At 35.2% G+C, this 22523-nt stretch overlaps 3 protein-coding genes and 1 long non-coding RNA gene across 6 annotated transcripts; 2 read left to right on the forward strand and 2 right to left on the reverse strand.

Moving 5' to 3' along the window:
- Positions 1–5797: 5797 nt before the first annotated feature.
- LOC147472610 (uncharacterized) lies at positions 5798–6544 on the forward strand. The gene has a single exon (XM_086588471.1). It carries the CDS (start codon positions 5798–5800, stop codon positions 6542–6544), a length of 747 nt encoding a protein of 248 aa, XP_086444597.1.
- Positions 6545–6667: 123 nt separating this feature from the next.
- On the forward strand, positions 6668–7237 carry LOC147472611 (uncharacterized). Its single transcript, XM_086588472.1, has one exon. It carries the CDS (start codon positions 6668–6670, stop codon positions 7235–7237), a length of 570 nt encoding a protein of 189 aa, XP_086444598.1.
- Positions 7238–11887: 4650 nt separating this feature from the next.
- On the reverse strand, positions 11888–14657 carry LOC147472612 (serine carboxypeptidase 1-like). 2 transcript variants are annotated; one of them, XM_086588478.1, is made up of 5 exons: positions 14295–14657; positions 14039–14147; positions 12952–13058; positions 12697–12783; positions 11888–12180 (listed from the first exon to the last, which is right to left on the reverse strand). In XM_086588478.1, the coding sequence occupies exons 2-5, from the start codon at positions 14078–14080 to the stop codon at positions 12156–12158; spliced, it is 261 nt and encodes an 86-aa protein (XP_086444604.1). In that variant the 5' UTR covers positions 14081–14147; positions 14295–14657; the 3' UTR covers positions 11888–12155. The 2 variants fall into 2 exon arrangements, with proteins under 2 accessions (XP_086444604.1, XP_086444603.1); XM_086588477.1 differs by lacking the exons at positions 14039–14147; positions 14295–14657 and adding an exon at positions 13189–14032.
- A 3819-nt stretch (positions 14658–18476) lies between these two features.
- On the reverse strand, positions 18477–21348 carry LOC147472613 (uncharacterized). 2 transcript variants are annotated; one of them, XR_015210757.1, is made up of 5 exons: positions 21164–21348; positions 20947–21012; positions 20582–20689; positions 19563–19882; positions 18477–18799 (listed from the first exon to the last, which is right to left on the reverse strand). It is a non-coding gene; the product is annotated as an uncharacterized LOC147472613 (long non-coding RNA). The 2 variants fall into 2 exon arrangements; XR_015210758.1 differs by lacking the exon at positions 18477–18799 and adding an exon at positions 19044–19174.
- Between the last annotated feature and the right edge of the window lie 1175 nt (positions 21349–22523).

The following is a 22523-nucleotide window of genomic DNA, read 5'->3' on the forward strand; positions in this document are numbered from 1 at the left end:
AGGTATTCGCCTTGCAGGTTAGTTGTATTCTTTGATTATGCGAGTGTTTGGGTTGACTTTTGAATACCTAATATAATATCTACATATGTTATATAGAAGTTCTAACTTTCTTTTGCAGGAGGGTAGGACTTAATAACATTTTGTGTAGGGACGCGGTCCTACCCTTATATAACAGTGGATATTGGTAAGTTTTAATTCAATGATTTAGATATTAAAATGAGTTATTTGAATGAGTTAATATAATGGAAGTTTTGCTTGGGAAGAAACTATGCCGGTTGAAATGACGGAACTACCTGTCTTCCAAGCTGAGAATGATTAAGTTATGGGAAAATATAACGTGACTGTTTGGATAATTAAAATATGATAATGGTTTTATGTGGTTAGTCTACTCATACCAGCAAATTCCATTTTGCTGACCCATGTTTGCTTTGTTTTGGCAACGTGGGTGTGTTCTTGGGAACATAGGTGGAAAGCAGTGGAACTGCGGCGTTTGATTTGGATTTTATCTGGAGCAGTCCATTAGTTCTTTTATTAGGTCTGTTCTTTTTGGAAGTATGTAATAACGTAGTTTCATATTCATCATGGAATGAGAATACGATGTTGAGGACCTATTATTCTTAGAATGTTATATTGATGGTTTTTGGATGGAAGATAGACTTTCATAAAGTAATAAAGAGAATTTTGGAGATTATTTTTGTTGTTAAGATTCTTTATGATGTGGGTTTTAGGTTTTGACATGTGTTGTATCCACCCCGTTATAGCCTGGGTTTTTAGACAATTGAACCAAGTGATGTTTGAGATATTTATATTTCAAATATTCATTTTTTTAATTGTTTAGAAATTCGGGCTGTGACATAGGCGGTCCAGTCAAGTTTTTTTTTTTTTTTTTTTTTTTGAATAATTAAATGTTAAAAATTAAAGACTCGTGTAGACTTAAGATTTGAATGTTTAAAAGACTAAAACTCAATGTAAATTATATGCCACTATAAGAAATAGTATGTTTGTATATGAAGTCGATTTTCTTCAACTATTTCGCATTTTTGTAATAAGTATATTTGTTTGTGTTTATTTTTTAAATTATGAGAAATGATTTTTTTTCATTTCTGGTAGTATAAGTGTGTATTACTATATATATATATATATATTATAAGATATATTTTTTAAAAAAAACGCTTAACGCCTAGCCCGCCTAGGCGCTAACTAGAAGGCCTAGGCACTCTCCCACCGCCCGACTACCGCCTATCGTTTTTTAGAACATTGATTAAGACCTTAAAACTTAAAAGAGTCTAAATACTCTAACTAGGCAATATCTTAAAACATTGATTAAGACCTTAAAACTTAAAAGAGTCTAAATACTCTAACTAGGCAATATCGTTTTTTGTTTTTTTGAAAAAATGGGAAATTTTTGTGACTATGGTTGCTAGTTGTGACGTAGAAAATATTTTCTATCTAATAAAAAGGAATGGTGTGGGGCCAGGCTCCATCCAATGGTTGCCATTGTTTTTCAGCAAGTTGTGACATGGTAGAATCTAAGTGCTTGAAGGATGGTGCATCCAGTTTGCTATCACAGTTCAATATCCAATTTACTTTCTTGATGGGACAACACACTATTTAAAAAATACATCTAATATGAATGAGCTGTTTCTTGATGGCTATATGAATGGGTATGCTGGGAAAATAAGCCCGTGGAATTGAATAAGCGCATGGCGTTCTTTTGCCCCATTTAAAATAGCGCCTAAAGTGCTGCCACAAATGAGGTGTTGGGTTATCAGTGTCTTACGGCACGGGCACACCCTAATATGTAAGCAAAATAGCAAATCATATAGAATACCGTTTAAGCATCAAGTCAAAATCAATAAACATGACCATCGTTCAGTTACACACTCCCCATCTAAGAAATCACAAACACAGTACAGAGTACAGATTACAGAGTACTTGGTTCTTCTTTATTCAAACAACAATCATATTCCCCATTATTATATTGGACTATATAGTACACTAGTTTTGTGCCTAATTCCTAAGCCTTTCATTCAGGTACGGAGTTGTGAGTTGATAATATAATGGAAAGCAAGAACAGAAATATAGCGCCGATGAGCCATGCCACCCATTTGATATTGCTTGGAAGTGTCATCGATATGGCAATGAAGACAGAAAATGCAGCAAATCCAACTCCCATTTGTGCAAGAACTTTTGCTGTGTTGGGGAATTTCAAACGGAGAACAAGCCCAAATTGTGAAAACGAGAAGGCAAACAAAATGGCCAAAGACAAGAAGTAGAAATTGAGAGGAATGTCATTTGACTTAATTTGAAAGTATAGAGCCAGAAGAGCAACCGCAGTTGGCAATGAGTAGCTGAGAACAATCTTGGCCCAATCTTCTTCTGGGTGAGAGTAGGCGCGCGGGCTTGGGGATTGCATGTCTTGTTCGGAAACAGATAGGTTTGGTGCTGCTTCTTTTGAGCTTAGACATTTTTCTAGGAAATTGAAGAACTCAATTAACTTACGAACAAATAGGAAAGCAATTGATTTAATGTAATTGACAATAGCCATGTTAGCTTGCTCCCACATTCTCCTTCTTCAAGCAAAGACCTGTTTGTGTTTCGGTTAGGATGTAGGAGCAATATAATGTGTTTCGTGGTTGTGTCCGGACATTTTGCTTGAATACACAAACAGGAAGTAGGAGCAAGCAAAGACCTGTTTGTGTATTACACATTATATTATGCTAATCGTGGTTTGCGATGTCATATGTCTATTTAAATTGCCCTGGCTTCTTCCTAAATTGTTTCGGTTTCTTCCAATTGCTTACATTTTTTTATGGTTTGTAATTGCTTGCATTTTTTTATGGTTTGTAATTGCATATAGCACATATGATGAGGTAGGTGGGTTTTCAAAAATATACTTTGCTAAGTCTAATAGTTTTTATTGCACCAGCCAGTGCGTGCTATAGACGTATAGAAAATGCTCCAAACTCTTAGAATCCATTGACACAGGTACTAACAATTTGACATGTGTGTGGAGAAAAAGTCAAAAAATAGAAATCAAATCTGTTGGTTTGGGTAAAGAGGAACTCAAAACTCTCGGATGTCGTCCCTATCAAGATATCCTCGGAGCAGACGAACTCAAAACAAAAAGGGCCCAGTGTCCAAAAGTTGTCCAGTCTAATTAACCTGACGTACCAACATTCAGCAGTTCCACATTTATTTTGTCGTTTTTGTGTATACGGCAACCAACTTCTTTGATCTATTGATAAAAAAATACAATAATTCTAGGGCATTCTAGGGCGACATTGACTTGGTTTAGTAAACATGAACGACAAACTATTTCTAATTCTTTAACCTCGTTCCCACATGACAAAAAAAAATTAAAAAACCGAAAATATCTTCTCATCCCTTCTTTTGTAATTGTAGGTAACATTGACTCCCAACTCTCCTCTCTTCTACTAGTGAACACTGAACAAGATCAATTTTTGGTGTTTTTTTTAAAAAAAAGATAAGATCTTTATGTTCTAATTTTTTGTATCTTTACGTTCTGATTGGAGACAAAATCTCTTTACAAGTGCAAAACTTGTGAAAACCCTTTTTCATTAATAAATTTTTAGAATAATCTTTTTTAGCAAACCCAGTTCTCAAATAAAATTTTCTTCTAATTTTATGTTCTTTAGTAATGAGGAATTTCAATTTACAAGGTCTAAGGGTATAAAACATTATTGCACAATCTAACAGGTGTACTCTCACATCTGGGCCACTCATCAGGCAAGGGTGCGTGTGTATTGCTCCAAGATGTACTGCAATCAAGGTACGAGATGACTGCGCACCCATACATCCCGGCGTACTCTAGAAGCTCTAAAACATTATTAGATGAGAAATTGGGAATAAAAAGAATAGTATAGTAATTTTGTTTTCTTTGTTTGAGTAGTGGATTTGAGAGAGTAGTAGAAAATTGCTAGACACGTTAGCCAGTCACTAAACCGGGACAAAATACCTGTCTTCGTAGAATTACTCAAAAAAATATGGCTTTATATTTTTTGTGTATCATTTTGCCGATTTGGAATTCTCTAAAAAAAAAAAATCGATTTTCCAAAAATTTTAAATTTAGAAAAAAAAAAAATGGACATCCGAAAATAATTAGATTGGAATTGGGAAAAATATTGTCATCCGAAAAAAATTGGAAAATTTTCCAAAAGTTCTTGATCCGATTGTTTGAAGTCACTCCTAAGCAGGGGCAGATGTAAAGGTTGGCTGACCGGGGCTACAGCCCCCCAAACTTTCCCAAAAAAAAAAATTAGTAGTATGCACACAGCACACTAGCCCATAGATGATAGGCCCACAAGTCACAATCACTTATAGTTTGGTCTCGTAAGGTTTGCTTACTTCCTATTACTCTATTAGCGCCCCCAAACTTTCCCCAAAAAAAAATTAGTAGTATGCACACAGCACACTAGCCCATAGATGATAGGCCCACAAGTCACAATCACTTATAGTTTGGTCTCGTAAGGTTTGCTTATTTCCTATTACTCTATTAGCCCCCCCCCCCGCCCCCAAACTTTCCCCAAAAAAAAAATTAGTAGTATGCACACAGCACACTAGCCCATAGATGATAGGCCCACAAGTCACAATCACTTATAGTTTGGTCTTGTAAGGTTTGCTTATTTCCTATTACTCTATTAGCCGAAAAAAAAAAAAAAAAAAAAAAAAAGGAATCACAACTCACAATAGGGGCCCACAAGTCACTATCTCTCTATCAAAGTTTCTCACAACTCACAATCCAAGATTCTCAAAAACAGTAACACTGAAAAAAAAAAAAAAAAGGTCAACCAAAAAAAGAAACGGAAACGTACTGTGTGTCGTACACTCGACGGTACTGTTTACAAAAGAAAATTTTGTTCTCTATTATTATCTTCTTCCAGTCGGCAATTCCAATTCCGCGCCTAACCTATTTATCATTTTATTTCATATTCGGCTATTCATTAGAAGGGCTAAGGTAAATTGTTTTGTATTATGCCTATATTTTTTATTTCGTTTTTGTTTTTTAATTTTCAAATACTAATGTATTCTCTACTTGACTTATTGTCTTGTTAACTTATAGTTTATATTGGAGTATTAGATTGTCATTTAATTTTTTGTCTTATATAATTAGTTGAATATTATTGTAGTTATTATTGTGATATTTTTTTTTGTTTTTATTATAGAGCAAACTATTGATTACGAAATTATTATGATCTATCTTAGGTAAGAATGTCTGAACATCAAGCTCGTAAGAAAATGAAAACCATGTTTTCCTTCTTTAAACCCAAAGATGTCACCCCGGAAAATGATGTAACTTCTACATCATCTAGTCTTGATACTTCAAGACTTGATAGAGATGGCCAACCTCCTTCACAAGTTCAAGTTGTTGAAATTGAGTAAGTTGAACCTTCTCCTCAAGCCCAAAGAGTTAGTGTTGGAGAAGTTGACTCCACATCTTTATTTGAACATGATCCGGGTAAACGTACTCCAATATATAATTACCCGGTTAATCAACAAGATGATGTTCGACGAGCTTTTCTTGGAAAGGGGTGTTGGTTACTTGAACTCAGTGAGAAAGAGTATCCATCCACCATATTCGGAAAGCAAACTCGCCGGTTCAACTCCTCTTGGTTCACACTATTTCCTTGGCTAGAGTACTCACTCCATACGGATAGAGCTTATTGTTTTCCATGTTTTATATTTGAAACAAATCACCGGCGTCCCCGCATTCACCGTTGAAGGTTTTAAATGTTGGAAGAAGATTAATAATGGAAAGAAGTGTTCCTTTTGCAACATGAAGGAGGTCCATGCTCACCTCATAGGTCGGGCGATGATAGCTTGTGAAAATTTCATAAATCCTTCTCGACATATAGATAATGTGTTAAATACATTATCTAAAGAAGAGGTTGTTAAGAACCGCTTTGCTAGTCAAAGCTATTCTTCAAATGTATTCAATTTCTTGCACTACAAGGGGATTTCTTTTAGAGGCCATGACGAGTCCAAAAAGTCAAAAAATGGTGGAAATTTCAAGGGAGTGTTGGGATTTGCAGCAATGTTGAATGACAAGGTTGCAGAATTATTAAAAGATGCTCCGAGAAATGCCACATATACCTCACATTCAATTCAAAAGACACTTTTGCATATCTATGCCGATAAAGTGAGAGAGAGAATTCGTGAGGAAATTGGTGATGCAAAATTTTGTGTCCTTGTTGATGAAGCACAAGATAATTCAAACAAGGAGCAAATGGCGATTGTCCTAAGATTTGTTGATAGAGGTGGTTTTGTTAGAGAGTATTTTCTTGGTATTGTTGGTGTTAAAGACACTTGTGCTTTAACTTTGAAAGAAGCTATATGCAATATCCTTGCTCGCCATGCAAACCTTGCTCGCCATAATTTGCATATTATAAATATGAGAGGTCAAGGTTATGATGGTGCTAGCAATATGCGTGGTCAATGGAATGGATTACGTGGCATTGTTTCAAGGAGTGTCCATATGCATATTATGTGCATTGCTTTGCACATCGCCTACAACTTGCTCTAGTTGCGGCTTCTAAAGATGTTTCGATGTTTGGTTGTTTTTTCAAGTTGGCTTCTATTGTTAATCTTCATGTTGCTCTCTGCCGTAAAACGGAGTTGGAAGATACTTCGGAAAAATGAAATTGATATGTTGGTAGCTAGTGGTGAACTTGTTCTTCGAAAAGGAACTAATCAAGTTTCTACTTTGCAACGAGCAGGAGATACTAGATGGAGTTCTCATTTTGCTTCGGTTTGTAGCCTAAAAGAGATGTTTGATTCAATTTGTATAGTTCTTGAAAGCGTCATGAAGAACGGGTCAAGCAACTCTATGCGTGGAGAAGCTAAAGGTGCTATTCTTGCAATGAAAAGTTTTGAGTTTGTCTTTCTTTTTCATTTATTGCATAAGACTATGGGAATTACTAATGTCTTGTGTAAAGCCCTGCAAGAAAAGTCCCAAGACATTTTAAATGCTATCAACTTAGTCTCTAGTACGAAAACACTTCTTCAAGAATTAAGAGGATTTTCTTGGGACCCTTTCCTTAGTGATGTGATTTTGTTTTGCAAAAAACATGACATTGATATGCCTGATATGGGTGCTCGACACATGGCGGGTACAGGTCGTTCTTGCCAGCAGAAAGATTACATTACAGTTGAGCACCACTACCGCGTCGAGTTATTTAATGTCAGTAATAGATTACCGGTTGGTGGAATTAAATAACAGATTTCCGAAGAAACAATAGAGCTTCTTTATCTTAGTTACGCTTTGGATCCGAAAGATGCTTTTAAGTTCTTCAAAGATTGATGACATTTGCAAACTCGCTAGAAAAAGTTTTATTGTGGAGACTTCACGAAACAAGAGATACATCATTTGAGAAGTCAACTGCAACATTACAAACTTGATGTGCTCAAGCATCCTCTTTTTCAGAAGTTGTCTACCATCTCCGAATTATGTCAAAGACTAGTTGAAACAAGAAAGATCAATATCTATTATTTGATTGATAAATTGATTCGTCTTGTCTTGACACTTCCTGTTTCCACGGCAACTACAGAACGAGCATTCTTAGCTATGAAATTGCTCAAAACACGACTTCGTAACAAGATGGGGGATGAATTTCTTGCAGATTGCATGACTATTTACATTGAACGGGAATTTGCTAAAGAAGTTGATTTGGATGCAATAATAGATGTATTTGATAAGAATCCACGCAGGTCAAAACTTCACTAGTGTGATGCTAATGTGCTATGTTATTCTTGCACATTTCTTTATTATATTTGTCTAGGTCTATAGTGAAAACACTATTTTGTCAATTTTGGGTAAGGTAATAAAAGCGATAATTCTTTTGTTTATCAATGCTAGCTTATTGGTTCCTAAAAAAATCTTTAAAGATTAACTCCATGGCAGCCCCCCCTTATCTAAAATCCTAGCCCTTGCTCCTAAGTGCACTAATGGTCTCCAATTCACCCTGGAACAAATTCCTGGCTCTGCCACTATTGCAATGTGTCGTCCTTACTATGGATTTATTGGCATCTCATTATTTTTGTGTATCATTTTTGCATATCAGTTTTGAGAGCAAAAAATTGATTTGCGGTCCTCTAATTTTGTGAAAAAAAAATCATTTGCAAGAAGTACATTAATTATCACGTAGTAACTGATAAAAAGAGGTTGATCACCCTAATTTTAGTGCGCACCATAATAGCAGCCGTAAGATGACATGGACTCGCATCTCGAGAAGGACAGCATGAGTGGCTGACAAGACCAAACCAAAACAATTTAAATAAATAAAAATGAATAAGAACTTGACCTTTTACTCCCCCCATCTCCTTCCCTCTTCTTTGCCAAGTTTTTCTCTGGTTAATCGTGTGATCCCTTTAATTTCTTTTCTTCTTCCCAAAGAATCGAGGGTATCTACTGATCCAATCATGTTTCGACAAGAGTGGGATAATGAAGATGTCAATAGACGGATTGTTCTTTATTTTTTAACATGGTTCATCACTTCATCTTGTTTAAGGATTGAAAAGATTCATAAATTTATAAAATTAATATTAAAAGTTTTTGCTGTCGTTCTTTCTTCTAGTTGAAAAGTTTTTGCTGTCGTTCTTTCTTCTAGTTGAATGAAAACTTTTAATCATCATTAAATATTGATTAAACTCTTCTCTTTTAATGTTTATATTTCGAGACAATAGTTCATCTTGTCAATGAACTTGCTAGTTGTTACCTATTTCCCTTAAAAGTTCATTACCAAAAAACTAAATAAAAAAAATGAAAGAATGAAGTCAATGAACTGATAGAAGAGAGATATGGATAACTCGTAACTGTCTATTTTTCAGGGTTATTTAGCTTTTGGCCCCACTTTATATATGGACTAGCCATTTGGCCCGGTCTATGGCCGGACTTGCTACATAAATAGCTAATGACTCAAAAGCTTAAAGTCCACTTGAATAAATAATATATATATATATATATATATATATATATATATATATATATATATATACTAAGAACGGTGCGTCGTTGCGCGCTCTAGGAAAAAGAAAAATTAGGTGGAGAAAATCAAAAGAATGAATGAATGTAAATTAGAATAGTAATATATTACATTTGTTTGAATGGATATATTATGTAATATGTTTTAGATTAATACAGGTCAAGGTCTGACAAAATACTTCAATAAGAAAAGAACACTTCAATACGCTTAGTTGTGTTATTTGTTCGATTTGCTTTTCTCACGCTTTCTCGCCATGGTGCAAATAAATATATTCGAAGAGGTATTTAACCGCCTGTAATTTAGTCAATATCAGTGCAATACCACAAACTAATTTACCAAAAAAATAAGTATTATGTTGATGAAGTTAACCTTTGTACTGTTGGTTGTGTAATTATCTTGTCAATCATTTATATGTGATTGAGGAATATTGTTAGATTCATATGAGTATACTATCTGTAAGATATAAGAATATTATATCATGGTGTGCAACGTAACTGTTATTCTACACTGGAGAATAAAATATCTCAAAAAAAAAAAAATGCAAGAAGAATATCATTTTTTTTATCGTTGTCTTCAAAATGATCTAGCGAATCCATCATATCTTTTTTTTTTTTGTCGTTTTAAATATTTTGGTCGGTTTAAATAGTAGGTAGGTTGGACAAATAAAGAAATTGTAGCTAGTTAACAAAAACACCCAAAACAATTTTATTTATTTATTTATTTAGAAACGATCACATTCAGAAATAATTAGGAAAATTACATTGGACACTGTAAATATTTGTTCTATTTATAGATATATTAAGGCGGATATAATATGTGGAGTGAATTGAATGTGTAAATAAAAACTTTTCGGAAGATGGCTATGTGGCAAGATTACCATTTAAAAGCTTTAAATATAATATATTTTGGTCGGTTTAAAAAAGCAGGTAGCTTGGACAGAGAAAGAGGTTGTAGCTAGCTAACAAATGCCTTTTTTTTTTTAGAAACGATCATATTGAGAAACAATTAGAAAAAATACATTGGCCTCTGTTGATAGTTGTTCTATAGAGCTATTAAGTCGGATATAATATGTAGAGTGAATTGAATATGTAAGTAAAAGCGTTTTGGAAGATGTCTATGTGGCAAGATTACCATTTAAAAACTTTCAATATATTGTGGATCTCATTTTATGTGTATAGAGATTGAATGATTCAAATGACGAAGTGGTGTTTTTTTCAAATTATCTTAATGGAGGCGAAAAAAAGAAGAAATTATGGATGCTAAAGAAGAAATTATGGATGTTAGTCGCATCGCTGAATTACATCTGTTTAACCCTGTCGTTAGTCGCACAATCCTTGGATCAATTCTTGCATTGGTTATTGGTCTCCATTCTGAAAATGCTATTATCACCCAACTCCATATGTAGTACTTTAACAGAGTGCATAATGAAGGAGTTCAGAGGCGTTAAAAGCATGATCCATTGTGCACACTCAGCCCAAACAAAAAATGCTCATTTGCACAGCGTATTTTGTATCTACTAAGGTGAAAATTTGTGAAGAACGTTATCAAAACTACTTATTCTGTCTTTTGTATCATGCTTTATCTTTTTTGGCATAGATATAATTTCCCATTGTTTGATTACATTACTGAAGAAACTTTCAAGCTAGGAAAAAAAGTAGTACAAAAAATTAGTTTATTTATAGTAGTACTAAAAATTTAAAAACTACACCACACTTACACATGCAAGAAGGAAATATTGAGATTGGAACCTACTACCTAGATGTCTTCTTCGAGTATAAGCCATTCGTTGTGTACACCTGATTGGCCGACTATGTTGTTTTTCGAAACACATGAACAAACACAAAAATGAAATAAAATAAAATTAGACGAATTGTACTAACTTGGAGATGAAGGTCAGATTGCAAAACTGGCACAGATCATCCAAGCACCTCGTCCAAAGCCACTAACTGGCATTATTGGCAGAAGAACCCCCATGAGTGCTACTTAACATAATTTTGACATTGAAACAATTTGAAAGAGTCTCTATTTTACCAACACCCCACCTCCTAACTACCTATATATTAAAGAAACCCATAGATATTTCATCAAGTTTATAACAGGTTGATACTGCCATAATCATCTTCATGAGGCTGGCTAACTGCGTAGTCATAATTATTTTCAATACTGCATTGTCATTTAACTTAGCTATTTAGGTGTGTTGGTATTTTAAAATTTATATAGACCAAGTAAACAATTGTATACCATAGTTTAAATTCTTTGAAATGATGGTTTAACCAATGAATCGTATGCAAAGAATATTTGTACTACCTTTTTTATTATCTCAAGTTTTTATTGGAATGAGCCTAGATGTGCTACCTTTTTATTTTATTATCTCAAGTTTTTATTGGAATGAGCCTAGATGTGCTACCTTTTTCTTATCCCAAGTTTTTATTGGCATGAGCCTAGATGTGCGTAGAGCATAAGCCAATGTACACACAATAAACTTGATCTTATTGCAAGTTCGTTAGTTGGTAGTTAGTACAGCACTGGCACATGGTAACCACATTGGGCCGATTTATGGATTCTCGATCCAATTCAAGCCTTTCTGTTTACTGCTTTGTAACGCGTCCTGCACCCGGCGAATCGTAAGTTCCCAAACGTTTGCAAGCCAAGTTGTATTGCACTCTGCTGTATTGCTATATATACTCTTTTGGGAACGATCATGTCACTTCACTCAACCCACCCCCCTATCACTACCAATTGGAAACTGTATCCAACTGCAATATTGGATTTTGCAATCTTCTAGGACAAAATGTCACAAAATACATAAACGGTTCCAAGAATAATAAACTCATGATCGACATGCGAAAAAAGTTAAAACAAACGAAACATGTGCCACACGGGCGTGCAGATAACTACAATTGCATTGCAAAAGAGAACTCCTAGATGGGAAACCAAAACACTAATACACACTATAATAGTAATGCAGTAAGTCCACCAGCCATTGGGAAGAAAAATAACATAAACAAAACAATATCTAGGTTTGGAACAAAAATATAACATGCTCCACAATGTACCGGCAGTTCAATGACAAACTAAAATTTAAGTACTCTCATACAGATTGTTACACAGACAGTTGCCTAGAGTCCTAGTAATTTTGGGAGTAATCAAGACTCAGTGACTGGTGATAGAATGGAGCCTGCATGACACAAACAATGACGTAAACACAATCAGAAAAGATAAATAACTTACAAATGAAAGCCATCCACGATCATAATATACATGGTAAAAACCTTTTTTTATCATTATTACGGTTCTTTTTACTATTATTTTTCTTTACATAGACCTACATTAGGCACCTCATTATTCCATTTTTTTTTTTCCTTTTAACCACAACAAATCCAGTCCTTAAAGATGTCCATCCAATGACATCTCACGCTTAATCCGTTCAATAGTTCATTCAAGTTGCAGTTCAAGAGTTAAATTCACTCCTCGAGACTCCGCTTCCTCAAATGCATATATATATGTATGCGAAACAATTCTAAATCCATTCGACAAACTTACGACCTTCTCAATGGTTATTGCCTATGGGAAATGCCCTTAGCGCTAGGGGATTACATATCAATCAAGAAAAGTCAGTTTCTCTGCCCCCTCAAAAGATAGAGCTACTTAAGGTTCAAAATGGACTTCGATTTGTACAAAATTTTGAACTTGCCTGTATATGCAAACGCTGATGTTACTCGCCATTAGCTGTTTGATTGTTGGTAGTATAGTTGTTGGGCTGTCATGCCAGCCTAGATCACTGCACAATTTTACGTTATCAATTCTTCTGATAAATAACGAGGCAATAGCATGATTGTAGTATTTTTACAAATGCTGTTGCTAGAAAATTCAAACCACAGGAAAAAAAAAGGCCTTGCACGTTATGTACTGATTAATTTATCAGTAGTATTAATGTTTTGAGATGTACCTGCAACTGTACCATTTTGTGAGATTTGCATGGAACGCCTTTTGCACCTCAGGAAGATTCAAATAGGCGTCGATGTAGATATCGGTGCACAGATCAAAATTGTGAATCTGGTTCAGGCCAATTAAAAAATTAAATAAAAACGACAATAATAACCATTCTACTGACCTTATATTAGCCTTTATATAATCTAACTGTCTAACTACACATCATAACTTAGTCTACATATATGTAACTCACCGATCCAGTTGAGCTATTATTGATTTCATCTTCATGGCATAGTGGAGCATATATGTTGTAAATATCGAACCTACCCGATTCAGCACCACTTTGGCTTATTGCATTAAAACACTGGCTACTTTTAAAATTCGGGACACAGTACTTATGAATAGCCATATTAGTCTCATCTGAATTTAGAGCATGAGTCCACAAATAATCAAGCATTCCAATTCTATTATCATAATCGTTGATCAATGCATTACCAATCAAAAAGAACAAATTAAAGTAAATCAACTTTAATGAAATTAGAAGGTATGGATCAATCTCAACGTATAGATCAAACTTTAATGTTGATGGCGAAGAAAGTAAAATTGAGACAATGTAAAGTGAACATATGGCGAGGCCTATGAGATTGATAACAGTCTGATGGGTGTTTTTGTTGTTGAAAAGGATTGTGTATGCAAGCTGAGGTACATAATGACCACTATAGCTCTCAACAGTTAAATAGAACTCCCTGGTCTTATATTGAGGGAACCTCTCAACCAGAAAAACATATGCATCTTTTGAAGTTCTCTCATCTCCACTATTATCATAGTCGGATGATGTGTTCGAATACGAATACCCAACTCCGGCTGGCAATTCCAGGAAAATCACATTTGCCACTGCAATGTATTTCAGCAGCAAAGTTTTAATGAAAATCTGCTATACCTCAGTATTGGAGGCTCAAAACTTGGGTACAGAATATGTAGGATAATCTTTTAAGTGATTAAAGAGTTTGTTGCGCGAGAAATTTTTTCTCAGATACTCAATAATAAAGTCCAACAACTCCGCCATGTGCACAATTGAAGTCCTTGAGAAATTAACTAATTACCATTGTTCCAAGCAAAGTCGTTTCTGTAAAGAGTTTTCCCATCGCTATTGACTCTCAAAGGATCCTAATTCCTCCATAGCCCCATATCCCAGGGAAGAACATCCTGGCCCTACAGACCAACAAAAAGGAAAAAGTTCAATTTCCACATTTCCAATGTATTATTTCAATAATATTCTAAATATTTCATTCAAGTAATAGTATTTTCTCTTTATTATCGGTTCACTGGAATATACTAAGTAAAAAAATTCAGTAGTACCTCCATTGAGCCATAGTAGTAGAGGGTTTGATGAAGAGTTCTGGGGAGATTCCACGAAGTAATAAAACAATGCTCTTCCTACTGTAGGATCCACGGTCACATAACCTGAATACTGATCAAAATCCACACTCCTTCAGGTTGACCAGGTAATGCATCGATTTTATCAGCTTCCATCAGTCCTTGGGAGGACTCATTGTTGGTTTCTAATTCAGGCCATGTATCGGGTCGTGGGGGACTGTCTGATGTCCATGAGTTGATTAGTTTATCAAGATAATTAATCTGATTTGCATGAGCAATGATAAGGAAGGCTAAGCAGCAAGAAAAAAGAGTAGCCACGTAAATAGTGTTAACTTCATCCTTTGTTATGCCAACCGGAGAACAAAGAATGGAGCTTAAATAAGGTGTTGGGGTGGTTTAGAGGACGACGAGAATGTCAAGAGGTCTCCGCCGATTAGGTGGCTTACACACCATCCGATCTAGTTTATGACTAAGATCTAAAAATGGACAAATCAAATGGAAAATGCACCATTTGCATACTTGTGTTGTTATCTTAAACTAAATGTACACACGAAACTCTGCAACTCGGTCCTACACGGAAAACAACATGTTGAACTTGTTCATATGATCGAAGTTGTGTACATCATTGCGAGATGTCTAATTTACTCCAACAGCACCAAATGGGCTCATATTCGAGTAGAAGACATGTAGCCGAAATGATGCTTGAGGCCTTGGCAACATGCCATGTTCTAAAAACCAACCTCATACTACACAAACGGAGGTTGAACACCGTAATCTTGTAAGGCCCCAAGCTGAAACTAAGATTGGGTAGTAGGCATTTGACATACCTGTTGCAATTTAAACAGTCCATTAATAACATGGCAAGTTGTAAACTCCGACTTAGAGATATAAGATAGAAGTAATTAGCTTCCATAACTGTGGTCGTAGTCTGGGTCACTACGATCCTTTTCCTCGCCTCGAGAATTGCAACTCGGGCGTGTTTCCATCCCCGGTGATAGGAGTCTCTCTATTTCATTGATAGAAATCTTGGATCCTTCATTCACATCTATGCTCAAAGAAAAAATTCTTTCATCAAGTGAATCCCGAGAAGGTATTGCTTGAGCTATTGAAGATCTTGAGCCCGTGCTTTGTCATACTCCTCTTTCCTCTCTTCCATAGTTTTCAATGTCTTTGTGTTTATTTCCTGCACGGTTCCCCATTAAGAAAAGTATTCTCGACCTCTCGCTTAATGGCAAGCTCAACCCGCTTCAGGCTTATCATTTTCCGGATGTTCAAAGAAGAACTTCGGATAGACAAATAGCGGGGTATCTACTTTTCGGCGCAGTTTTCCTCACCCACGATTACGGTTCTCGGGCCATCCACATAATTATCGCCTACCATAGATTGCAACCCATAATGTTTAGCGACACGGTGAGCGGCAAAGCGAAGATACGACGTGGGGAAAATGTTGAAACTCAAACTGGCTGCTGATCATGGTTTTGCATAAAGCTCAATATCCAACTCCATTCGCAGAATCGACATTAACCAAGAAAAAAAAGTCGACCAGAAAAAGATAATTCAGGTTAACAACCTTTAAGAACTGGCACAGGGGTAACCACATTGAGCTGATTTATCGATTCTCGATCCAATTCAAACCTTGATGTTTACTGCTTTGTACCGTGTCTGCACCCCGGCGTAACTGTGTAAGTTCCCATATGTTTGCAAGCCAAGTTGTCTTGCACTCTGCTATATTGCTATATATACTATTTTGGGAACGATCATGTCACTTCACTCAACCCACCCCCAATTAGAATTAGTAAGATGTACAACTAACCAAGTTACACTATGTACTACCAATCAAATCAATCCACTCATAAAAAAAGGCATGTTATTTAAATTAATCATGCACCTTAGAGTTCGAAGTAAAGGAGATTGAAGTCTTACAGATTTCAAAGATAACTCATAGGTAAAGGAGATTGAAGTTCAATGAGGCTGCTTTGGAGAACACCAATACTAACTGATAGAAGCACTGATTCTCCGTCTTAACTGTGAATCTATTTCCTAAACATTGAACTTCCTTAACAACCTGCATTTAGTAATACCACCCATTTTATATTTAAGCACTAATAATGGATCATAAACTTAGAATTGAAATTCAATGAGGTGGATCCAGGATTTTATTCAAACAACCCTTTTTTTTTTGTGGCAATCCTAACTAATAGTTCTGTCGCATTGCCTATTGCAAGTTTACACTCAAGTTGGACCATTCAACCAACCTCCATTTGAAATTTTCTTTAAAGCATATCATTGACCCACACCAAGCAGTGAGGAACAAAAGCATTCATAAGCAAGACAACTCAATTGAGATTTAACATTCGAAAAAATCATTACATTTATTCATTTTTTATGGAATCACTATAGCCAACACATCCTTTAACAAATAAACAATAATAAAACATTATGATCATCCCTGAAAAAATCATAAAAGAAGGATTGAGTTGTCTATATCTAGTAGCTACTCAGCAAGCACTGTAGAGATGAAGTCTCACAAATAGTGAGCGGCCGGTCACTATATGTGAAACTTGCGCGCATGGTTTCAAAATTACTTAGTTGAATGGGAAGGTTCTATACAAAGAGTTAGAACTAAAGTCTAGTGAAGATGTATAGGCCTACTATCATAAAAGAGAAATGCAAAATTAACATCATACAACCCCATTTAAATCAGGAAATGAGATGAAGCAGTCCAAAATTCTAATTTAATTGCAAAATGAAAAAAACGAAATCAGACCAAACACTCCAAAACTTTAATGTAACTGCAAAAAAAAAAACTATCCATTTAATTTAATTACTTTAAAAGTTATGCAGCATAATGTCTACTTGAGCATATATATAGCAGCAACACCCTATAAAGTATTTTGAATGGCTTATGAGGCAACATGTTAAACAACATCAAACGGACTCTGGGTGTATGCCATCATAAAACAACAATAACACCACAACAATTTATAAAACCAAAAGAACAAATTAATTAGATGATTGAAGAGTAAAAAAGAAGATAGTGAGAGGATTGAATACCTGGTGACGAAGAAGAGGTTGAGCTTTCCTGAATTTTAATGGGTTTTATACTGATTTTCAACAACTAAAAATTACAGGGTAAAACAAAGACTACATGAAGATACATGAAGTTTAAGGTGCATAGTGCAAAAACTACCTGAGTGCCTAACAGAACCATAGTTTTGAGGGTTCATGTTCACCCCATTTAAAGTAACATCATACAACCCCATATAAATCAGACGAAGCAGTCCAAAACTCTAATTCAATTGCAAAATGAAAAAACGAAATCAGACCAAACACTCCAAAACTCTAATGTAACTGCAAAATGAAAAAAAACTAACCATTTTGACCAATACCCTTGACGATACACGATATATGTTTTCAAGTTTCGCGCTTTCACCGCTCCCACTCCTTTCCCTTTCTTCAAAACTGGAAGGAAGCAAGAGAAAAGCAATAAGCAACAAAAAGTTTTTCATTTTTTCCAATAGAGATTAGAAACGTACCTTTGAAATTTAAACGATAATAACAGAACGAAATTTGGTTGCAGCAAGTTTCGGTGGAAATAAGATAGAAAAAAGAAAACCATTACCAGCGATCGAAAAAATTTCGGCCTGTATTTATCGAGTTTTGGTGGGAAGAAAGTATAATGAGATTTTGGTGGGAAGAAAGTATAATGAGAACATAAGGAATTTCGATTTTAATGTTAATTTGGGAATGGGAGTGTGGGGTATTGGTCAGAAACGAAGACGACAAATGGTTTTCTTTTTTCTTAATTGGGAAACCGCGAAACGGTGTTTCTGTCTGTTTTTTCTGAAGACGTTGAGTTTTATAGTCTTGGGAAATGATGTAAATTACCGATTTACCTTTCGAACATGAAGTGTAAAAAATTTCACAGGTGAAACTTTTGGGTACCCTTTTGGACCGAAAGATTGGGTTAAAACTGAAAATACGGGGACTAATAAACGGTGTCAAGTTTTCCCATTATATATAAGATATAATATATATATATATATATATATATATATATATATATATATATATATATATATATATATATATATATATGTATGTATGTACGACACACTAATGAGAACAAACCCATCTAACAATAAAAAAAAAAAACAACCCTTTCCATAGTGTGACAATAAAATGTGTCATCTTTAATCTTCCTTAGCATCTACCTCTATGACATCATACTAAGAATCATCCGTAGTGTCCTCAGATTCACTTTCACTCAATACATAATTTCCCGCTCGACAGTTGGCCGTTATTAGCTTTGGCTTTAAACGGGTTTGACCTATATTCCTTATAGTTGCTGAAGGCTTAGCTATTTTAGCAGTTGTAGCAGGTTTCTTATCTCCTATTCTCCTTCTGGGTCCCAACTACAAATTCTTTGTCTTCATCTGCTTTCTCTACCATTGTCTCTTTTGGGATGGTCTCTTCAGTTTCTATGGCTGTGGAAAGAATAACACAAAGCCAGATATAAGTTTAATATATAGCTCACAATTAGCAGTAGAACATTGAGAAAGCTAACAATGTCAAGATGACAATACATGCCGACTAATCTGGAAAAGTATCAAGACGACAACATTCCCTAAGTTAACAACACACCAAGTCCAATGTTAAACACGTTAATATTTATAACAATCGTAAAATAAGTTGTTACTTGGCTGAGTATTAAACCTGTTTCAGTTGTAGAGCTAATTAACATAATTTCCTCCATTTTCAGTAACAGAAATGGCTGGTCTTCATTGAAATGTACTTTATTGGATTCCGTGTTGAGTTTAGATAGCCCGTGGCGGGGATTGTTTATTTAATATTGAAAAAACCTGTTTATTATAACAAACTTAGAAAGGGATAACAATAAAACTATTGACAAAGATGTATAGACATTTAAAATGAACAATTATACTCCACGGAACATTCAAAGAGTATTGAGTAACTAACTAAAAACAAATTAATAAACTAAAAGTTAGGCAAATACATTGTGGAAATTCTACTATTTGGTTAGTTATAAAGACGGCTAGTAAAAAACTGGTCTCTTCATCCAATTCATCTGGATGTACTTTATCCGCATGAGACAGGTGAGTGTTCATGTGAGGAGGGTGCCTTGGCCTCCAACGGTAATACCATACCCCAATCAAGAAAAGGTACAGAAAAATCGTTGGTAATATCAGTTCTGGATACTACCAGTAATGAGTAATGTAACTATGGTACCTTTTTGGCAGGTTCGGTGCAAGAACATATATGACCATGGGGTCAAAAGATTTACGCATAAAATTGCTGTCAAGGTCATAATCACTTCTTTGCTCGAGGAATGCCTCAAGTTTGGACTGAATTTCTATTTTCTGAGAGGAAGTGAGCGCTGCTGAACAGTAAACGACAAAAAGAATTGTGGACGAAGCTAGAGAGCACTTGAAACTCCTGGCTACTGCTTCACAGTTTTCTAATGCTTGTTCCATTTCTGCAAAAGCTCCTCCAGAGCAAAGCTTCATCGTAGGTGGATCAAGTCCCAACTGGCCAGCCATGTAAAGTGTCTGACATGCAAAATATAAAAATATTAAGGTATATCCCGTACAATATGTGTCCATACACGGACATGTGAATACCTATCCGACACGGGTTATTTTAAAAATATGGCGTGTCCATGTAACGTAGGTAAATACAAATATTGTCCATACAACACTAAGTTACAATGTTATTATCTCTCAATGAAGAAAGAATTCGGAAATTTCCAGCAAAACATCTCATGTATGTTAGAAGAAAGAAGAAACGGTAGTAATATGATTGGAGAAAGTAGAAGTTGAGACTCACTGTAAAAAGAGGGCAGTCAAACGTCAGTGTTTCATATTCTCCACCTTCCCCACATACATTGAGGAATTAACCACCTAAAGATTATATAACTCAGAATTCCCACCCACGGGCATACAGTATAAGTCACCCATTTATTAGTGTTTTCACCTAGAATTCTCTAATATAAGTTACTTTTATCCTTATTAAGTAGCTTCCTGAGATGGATACTAAATAATCAAATAGACTCGTAGTTAAGAAACACGTGAGCTAAGGGGATTAACATATATCATCACTGAGTTGGACTAAGCAACCAAAATTGAGGTTGTAGTTAACTTATTCACACCTGACTTGTTGAAAAGTTTGAACTCTAAAAAAATGTAAGAAAATAATGATTCAACAGTAATTGCTAGTGGATGCCAAAATAAATAGTAAGAGAAACTTACTACGGTGATGCCGAGCATCACGCGCTTTAAGGTACGTTTGCTCCGCTGTAACAGATTTCAATGCCTCTCAGAGCTCACCAATCTTCACATTTATAGGGTTCAAATGTTCTGTAACATAAACCATACAGAAAGGTAAATAGAGGTTAATTATTTAACAAAAAGAAAAGGTGATTGAGGCTAAAATTGGGTAGTAGGAGGTCCTTCGATTGAAGAGGTTTCAAGTGATATACCCATAAGCAATTCCTTTTAAGGACATATAATGAGGTTAACCCTTTTGCTACTTTATAATTTTGATTGAATAGGTTTTTAAAACCTCAAACAATCTACGAAAGTATGAAGAGGGTTTTTTTGAAAAACTTGCTTACTTGATTGAGCTGTCTAGAATGGCCTTTGGTGCCTTCTTCTTCGTTGTGATTGGGGGTTTTCTTTTTCTATTCAGAAGAAGAAGAAAAGTTACATTCTTTATAGTTTTGATTTGAATAGATTTCAAAACCCCACAAAAATTTTTAAAAAAAAAAAAAATCAATAAAATACACTAAAATTAAAATAGGTGCTAAAACAAAAATACTAAAAGAAACTTACGAATCAATGGATTGCAAAATGTGTAAATATAGTTCGTTGATGAGATTGCTTCCTTCTTCGTGTCAATGAGAACTTTGGGTGCTTTATTTTTTTGGTTAATAGTAGTGAAAGGTTTTTTGGGTTTTTAGTATTCCTAGTTGAAGTCGGGGGGTTTTTTTTTAAGAATCAAATTTTGTGTTTGTACTGCCAATTTTCCTCCTAAGACTAAAAAACCCATTTTCTTAAACTGGATATAGAATCTATTATTTATTGAAGATGTCCAGAATGGAAAAAAGCATGCACTACTTCTTCTCAGGTCATCTCCACATGGAATTTATGGTCCTGCTCTGAGAAATTCTCGTTCTCAATGCCTGATTTCCAAGTATAACTTTAACATAAACTTCTAGATACCTTCCCTTATCAGTGGGTACCAAATCCTGAGCTTCAATCACATTAGCCTGAACATACCAGAGTTTAGGGGACAGATAAACCTTCGATCTGATATTCGACACACCATCACTACTAATAGTCGTAGCATCAGAATGCCATGTTTCAGGAAATGCCTCGCTCGCTTGAGTACCCATCCAAACTTATTTTCAGCTGAAGGTTTTTCGTTTTTTGAGGATTCGTAGTTTGAGGCGATGGGGGGGGTTTTCCTAGTTGAAGTTAGGTTTTTTTTTTTAAGAATCAAATTTGTGTTTGTACTGCCAATTTTCCTCCTAGGACTAAAAAACCCATTTTCTTAAATTGAAGATAGAATCTATTATTTATTGAAGATGTCCAGAATGGAGAAAAGCATGCACTACTTCTTCTCAGGTCATCTCCACATGGAATTTATGGTCCTGCTCTAAGAAATTCTCGTTCTCAATGCCTAATTTCCAAGTATAGCTTTAACATAAACTTCTAGATACCTTCCCTTATCAGTGGGTACCAAATCCTGAGCTTCAATCACATTAGCCCGAACATACCAGAGTTTAGGGGACAGATAAACCTTCGATCTGATATTCGACACACCATCACTACTAACGGCCGCAGCATCAGAATGTCATGTTTCAGGAAATGCCTCGTTCGCTTGAGTACCCATCCAAACTTATTTTCAGCTGAAGGTTTTTCGGTTTTTGAGGATTCGTAGTTTGAGGCGATGGGGGTTTTTTTTTTAATCATTTTTTGTGTTTTAATGTTCACCCTATATATAACATTAATCAATATACAAAGTCAATTCTAAAATAATCGATAAGATAGAATGTGTGTTAGACTATAGCCAGAAATCACATCATTATCCCCGCATTATAATTACTTCAGAAAACAAACCCTATAGAAATAGTGTTGCCAAATTTAAGGGATATATTCTAAAAAAATAAAACTGTGCATGGTGTCGCTC

The sequence above is a fragment of the Coptis chinensis genome, unplaced genomic scaffold, assembly GCF_015680905.1.
Source record: "Coptis chinensis isolate HL-2020 unplaced genomic scaffold, ASM1568090v1 utg9485_pilon_pilon, whole genome shotgun sequence".
Classification (NCBI taxonomy): domain Eukaryota; kingdom Viridiplantae; phylum Streptophyta; class Magnoliopsida; order Ranunculales; family Ranunculaceae; genus Coptis; species Coptis chinensis.

Bases quoted from the DNA above. Each gene is read 5' to 3' on its own strand.
- LOC147472610 (XM_086588471.1), top strand. From the start codon at position 5,798: ATGAAGGAGGTCCATGCTCACCTCATAGGTCGGGCGATGATAGCTTGT.
- LOC147472611 (XM_086588472.1), top strand. From the start codon at position 6,668: ATGTTGGTAGCTAGTGGTGAACTTGTTCTTCGAAAAGGAACTAATCAA.
- LOC147472612 (XM_086588477.1), bottom strand. From the start codon at position 13,392: ATGCTTGATTATTTGTGGACTCATGCTCTAAATTCAGATGAGACTAAT. The intron at 13,059-13,188 runs GTGAGTTACATA...GGCCTGAACCAG, and splicing joins ATAATAGCTCAACTGGATCG to ATTCACAATTTTGATCTGTG. The intron at 12,784-12,951 runs GTACATCTCAAA...AAAATTGTGCAG, and splicing joins ACAAAATGGTACAGTTGCAG to TGATCTAGGCTGGCATGACA.